Source organism: Chaetura pelagica, unplaced genomic scaffold, assembly GCF_000747805.2.
Source record: "Chaetura pelagica isolate M959 unplaced genomic scaffold, ChaPel_1.0 scaffold45, whole genome shotgun sequence".
Taxonomy (NCBI): Eukaryota; Metazoa; Chordata; class Aves; order Apodiformes; family Apodidae; genus Chaetura; species Chaetura pelagica.
In genome coordinates this window covers 5755820-5761908 of record NW_009953217.1, presented here as the reverse complement: position 1 = coordinate 5761908, position 6089 = coordinate 5755820, and the positions used below count along the sequence as shown (strand labels likewise).

General features: G+C 39.7%; 1 protein-coding gene across 1 annotated transcript in view; it reads left to right on the top strand.

Moving 5' to 3' along the window:
• Positions 1 to 5303, top strand: part of PI4KA (phosphatidylinositol 4-kinase, catalytic, alpha) — a 56493-nt gene extending 51190 nt beyond the window's left edge. The window contains exons 48-54 of the mRNA XM_009997668.1: positions 300 to 404; positions 869 to 994; positions 1325 to 1445; positions 2118 to 2277; positions 2895 to 2984; positions 3831 to 3914; positions 4926 to 5303. Coding sequence (XP_009995970.1) covers positions 300 to 404; positions 869 to 994; positions 1325 to 1445; positions 2118 to 2277; positions 2895 to 2984; positions 3831 to 3914; positions 4926 to 4977 — 738 coding nt within the window. The 3' untranslated portion in view covers positions 4978 to 5303. The remainder of the gene's footprint in view (positions 1 to 299; positions 405 to 868; positions 995 to 1324; positions 1446 to 2117; positions 2278 to 2894; positions 2985 to 3830; positions 3915 to 4925) is intronic.
• The last annotated feature ends 786 nt before the right edge of the window (positions 5304 to 6089 follow it).

Sequence of the window (6089 nt, the reverse complement as noted above, 5' to 3'; positions counted from 1 at the left end):
AGGAATGCTTGCTGTTGTCCCTGGAGTTACTAGTAGCCCTCTTACCCAAGAGGGATGGAGAAGTTTGGTTTTGATAGGTCAGCAGTTATATCTTTAGTGTTGCTTGCTACCCCCTTAGACAGCATTTATCTTTTCCCTTTTTGATTTCCCCCAGAGCCACAGTGTATGCACAAGCACACATCTGCAGACCTGCTGGGGTAACTTAATGTTCATTTCAGAGTTCTTCAGAGAATGTTTGCAATCTAATTTATGATCTGTAACCCCTGTAATGCTAGTGCTTTCTTTTTCTTGTGTAACAGGACATGTTAGCTTTACAAATCATCGATCTCTTCAAGAATATATTTCAGCTGGTAGGCCTGGATCTCTTTGTGTTTCCATACAGAGTGGTGGCCACAGCTCCAGGGGTAAGTGGGCAATTAATTGTACTGCTGTAGAAAATAGCTCCTAATTAAAAAAACTTCCTCTTCCAGTGCACAAGAAAATTCCATACTGCAAGGAAATACTGCCCACATCATTTATGCCAAGTATTTAGAGTATTAGCAACAAAAAGAGTCTTTCCTCTTCTGCTTCCTGCTTTTCTAAAGCTTTTGGCTCTGAAATTTTGCTGGCTTTGGTTATTTGTGCTTGTTGTTTGATTTTGGGGACTATGCTGTGCAAGTCAGTGGGAAGTCACAGAGCTTGTCTTATATTGCATGAAAATCCTAAAGAACTGGTTATACTTTTTTAACAAATAAACTAGAAACTCTGTATTCAGTGTTCTGTAGGCTTCCCCACATTTCCCAGGGGACTTGTATGACTGCCAAGAGCCATGAACAAAGTATCTGTGGGGAGCATGGTTTACAGACCTGTTTCTCTTCTTCCCCTTCAGTGTGGTGTTATTGAATGCATTCCTGACTGCACATCCCGTGACCAGCTGGGCAGGCAGACAGACTTTGGGATGTATGATTACTTTACAAGGCAATATGGAGATGAGTCTACCCTTGCATTCCAGAAGGTAAAATATCAGTTGGCAAGCATAGCAAATTATCAACTGAGAAACATTCTAGCTATAAGAAATAGTGACAAATAATTGGATAATGACTGCTAATGCTGTATCTGTTTTCTGATGCTGATAATCCATTTTTAGCTATGAGTGAGTTAGCTAAAGAAGTTACTGCAACTGTAGATGTATGGAGAATATCACTGAACGTTGCTTCAAATTAATCATGAATGGAAAAAAAACAAGATAAAAACCCCACTTTGGTCAGCTGTATCTGTTCTTGGGATGGAGAGTTATTAGATTCCCTGGGTTGTTCTGATTTGTTTTAACTTCTTGTTTGTACAGGCTCGCTACAATTTCATCCGCAGTATGGCTGCCTATAGTCTCCTCTTGTTTCTGCTCCAGATTAAGGACAGGCATAATGGCAACATCATGCTGGACAAAAAGGGACACATCATTCATATTGGTCAGTTATATCCACACTCAAATCTCAGTAGTTACCTTTTCCTTCTGCTATATTGCTCACAGAAGACAATCAGCCCTTTCCCTTTTGAGATCAATCAGTTTCACAGTTAGTAAATATAAATGGGATTTTTTCATGTTTGTTTGGTATTTTATGAGTGTTCATGTTGGCAGCTTCTGTGTCAGTTTAGCTTTGCAAAGTTTTACCAGCTTCAGGAAAGAATATGCATGGACTATGCATATACTTAAGACATGTGTAAGTATGTACATGTATGTATATACATGTATAAGTATATAAATATATGTATATGTAAGCAAATATACACATATGTAAGTATATTAAAGTATATTTGTGTTCCTTTCATCACTGTATGAGAATTAAATCTGACAAGTACATTTATGTAATTGTGTGAGGCTGTGACCTCTGCTTTAGCTTTCCTTTCCTGGAACTGCACAAGTGTTTCATCAAGGAGTTTTTATTTTATATCACTCTGATGTCATGGTGATGATTCTTTTATTGGTGTTCTTACACTTCAACAAAGCTTTTTCCCAGTTGGAGTTTAAATGTTGGTGGAAAAAGTAGGTATTAATACATGAAATCTATTTATTTCTGTAAGCTTTGACAGGACACAATTAACCAACAAAGTTTATGAGGCAACTTATCTTCTGTGCACAGATTTTGGATTCATGTTTGAAAGCTCACCTGGTGGAAATCTGGGCTGGGAGCCTGACATTAAGCTGACTGATGAGATGGTGATGATAATGGGAGGAAAAATGGAGGCAACTCCATTCAAATGGTTTATGGAGATGTGTGTCAGAGGCTATTTGGCAGTCAGGTAAGGTGTTCTTAACTGCTCAAAAGTGGGAGTGCTTGCATGCCTAAAACCAGATGAGAAGAAAAATAATAGTAAACATTTGTTGGTGGGAGGTCTGAGCCTGTCAGACTGTGTCCTGGTACATCTTGCAAACTTTTATACAACTTAATAGTCCTGCAATTTTATACCCAGTGTGGAGTGTTTTCTGGTTTTTTTAGGTAATAAATGTTCTGAGTAGGAGGAGAGGAAGGAGAAGTGAAACTGGGCTGATGTAGCAAAGAATAAAATAAATTAGGAGATAGTCTATTACTGTGGTATTGCTGGTTTTGCCTCTTGTACTAATTCACCTTTCTGATGCCAAATAAATGTTTACTAAAGTATTGTTTTGTATAATTCTCCTTGAGACTGTTCATCTTGTAGCATTCTGAGTATCTGGTAAGTCCATAAGGGAGTGAAATTGAATTAAAGCAACAGATTGCAAGCAGTGGTGTCACTCCATGGCACACATAAGAGGATTACATGTGTTGATTTAATTACAGAAAAAGGTGTGATCCAGCTTGTTGAACCCCTCAGCTTGTCTGCTTTACCTTCCTGCAAAAGTTTGAGTGCTGCAACCTTTTTGTCCTGTCCTTCTCTAGGCCTTACATGGATGCTGTGGTCTCACTGGTTACGTTAATGCTGGACACAGGGCTACCCTGTTTCCGAGGGCAGACAATCAAGCTGTTGAAGTAAGTCAGCAGATGTATTAACTGGAAAATGTTCTTCAGTTCTTCACAGAATGCATACTGCCACAACTTGGGCAGTGAGTATAAGTGTCACACTACACAGATGTCTTAACATTGTGAAAATGGTAACTTTTGTTTATAGAACATCTCAGAAGGTAGGAATTCCGGAGGTCTTTTCATAGAATGAAGTTAAAGCTGTCCAGTGACTGTAGATAATCTTTAAGGTCATAGAACTAGCAAAATAATATTATAAAGGAAAGATCTACTTTAATTCAGAGGTAATATCTTACAGAGTCTAATGTCCTCTGTAGTGGTGCTGGACTCAGAAGAACAGCATCTTAAAATCTGTTCACCAGATTAAGCAGTACTGAGTGGGACTATGTTGTAACATCCAACAGTTTAGGCAAATACAAATTATATAATGTGTCACTTTGAACAGCCCTTCAGGTTTGTGCCTTCAGAGTCAGCAGAGTTAGCTCAGCATTTCTGGCCTAAAACTTCCTGCAATTTCCTAAAGATAAGCACAGATTCATGAAGTATGATGGGCTTGAGCTCAAGGGTACTCCTAGATACAAAGATACTTTATAAGCAGCAGCTGGCTAGGAAGAGGAATCTGCTGTTCCTAAAGTTACCACTAGACTGAAGAAAAGTTCACAGCCTCTATCTCCAGTATTAGACTAACAGCAAGTGCTAATTAAAACATTGTGTAATTTGAACAAGGTAGTCTCACAGGAAGTAGATACTTGGAGCAAGTGAAACCAACACCTGGCTGAGCTGACACATTTACATCATGCTCAAAGGCAAACCTCACTAATTCTACTCTTGCTTTTTGTGACTTTCTGCATACAGACACAGGTTCAGCCCCAACATGACTGAACGGGAGGCTGCAACTTTCATCATCAAGATCATCCAGAATTGTTTCCTCAGCAACAGGTTTGGCATCTGTACATGTCTTCTCCTTATGGCTAAAGGAAGGTCAGAAGCTTTGAGGAGAGCTAAAAAGTAGAATTTTATCAGTCAGATGCCAACCATTTTTGCACTGTTGATACTTAGATAATGCAGGATAGTAGCTTGGCTTCTGAATATGCTTCATCCCCTCCTTTTTACACTGGAAAAGAAGGCTGAAGCCCAGGCTGGTCAAATAATAAGGCTGGCTAGTCTAAAGAATTGAAGATTTTCTGTCAGAGTGAATCTTTGGCCCAAAAGTGAAGCATTTTGGCACCTGTGTTAGAGCATGGTCAACTGTACTGTTAGACTTTTATGTCTTACCCTTATATAGGGTACGGTTAAATCTGTGAATAAAGGGATAAATAGTAAAGAATTGTATCAAATGGCAATAGGAATAGCATGCCTTCTGGTCAAGAGTTAAGAGATACTGGTCTTGAATCTTGTTCCCTTTTATTTTGTAAGGAGAAGGTTTCTTAAAAAACATGCATGACCATTGGTCTGAGTAAGAGACTCGTTTGTTCAGTTACTCATCAGAGATGCTATTAATGCCGTTATTTCCCCTGCACTTTTATTTTCATTATTAGCATTCTCTTTTATTAAATCACCTTTATTTCCACATAATCCTGTTCCTGTGCAGCCGTCATGTTCTTGCTTCATTCATTATGCATTTCCTTCTAAAACAAACTGCCAATGCAGTATGAGGTGCTTCTGGCTTATCCATACACAGCATCCAAGCTTCTGTTGCTGTTGCCACACTGAGAAGCATGGAAATACTTTTTTTACCTAGTTTAAACAAGAGCAGGATGTTTTGAGCTGTTCATAACAGTGACTGGGCCTTCACAATGCCTTCAAAGCCTGTAGGGCTAGTTCTGATTAGCAGCTAATTTCCTTCACCCATGTTTTGTTTCTGTAGGATCTTGATGTTTGTTTCTGTGACAATGGGTGCAGTGTTTTGTTAAACTTTTACTTACCTTTGACTTTGCTTTTCTTCTCTAGGAGTAGGACATATGACATGATCCAGTACTACCAGAATGACATCCCATACTGAGGGACACTAGAGATTCACTGCCACAGGGAAACATCCAACCCCGTGCCCTCCAAACTTGTAATAAATAGGAGATGCTCAATCACCTCACTATCTTCCATCCTTTGTGTATGTGTGTACACATTTCCTGGACATTGCAACAATCAGTCTGATTCATTCCTTTCTCTTTACCAGGTTATATATATTTGTTTTTCCCTGGATTTTTGGAGTTGGGCTGCAATCACAATAAAAATTGTACTATGATTATGAATGTGTGAAAGAGGTGAAGCTTGTGGAGTTTGATAATTTTTCATGCAATGCAAGGATTTTATAATACCTTTCAAAAGTAAAAAGAAGAACAAAAAGCAAAACCTTTCCTGCACAATCCCACAAAATAGCATGGAAGGGAAGCCTATGGATTGAGTTGTTCTAATTTTACTTTATAAAAAGCCTGATAATCATCCAAGGTGGTGATGTCTATGTAGCTGTGTTCATACTTTGTACTGTACGTGGTTCCTGCTACCTGGTCAGTATTTCATATGTACATGAAGAATGTATTTTTCCTTTTGTGTGTTTTAAGAAAAAGAGACTCTACTGAAGATATATTTAATCTATAAAATATAATAAAAGACCGTAGACTTGGTGTCTGTTGCAAATCTTTTCCCACACACGTCGTTCTGCACAGTTGTGTACCATTCATTGTATTGTGACCTTTCTACTGGAGAAATAGGTTTCTTTTTCAGGTTCTTATCCACCTTAAGTAACGTTGTTTATTCACATAAGTGAAGTTTTGTGCAGGACTGGTGTACTGAGAACTTGCCCTGTACCACTTAGAGTGTAGCCCCCCCCTGGGCTGAGACATGCACATCTCTCCCTTTAGACATGCTTGTCATTCTAGAATGTGCTCTTGGAAACGTAGCCCTATCCTTAGGACATCTTTTGGTTGGCTAGTTTGTTTTTTTTTCCCTGTAGCTGCCTGGTCCGTGTGCTCTGTGAGGAGGGACTGCCCGAGCCCGGGCGGCTCGGTTCCCACCGCTTCCTGCAGGCAAGATAGGCTGCGGCCCGGACGGCAGAGTCTTGGGGTGCTTGCTCGGGGCCCGGGGAGCAGCGGCGGGGCCGGGGGAGCAGCGGGGCCC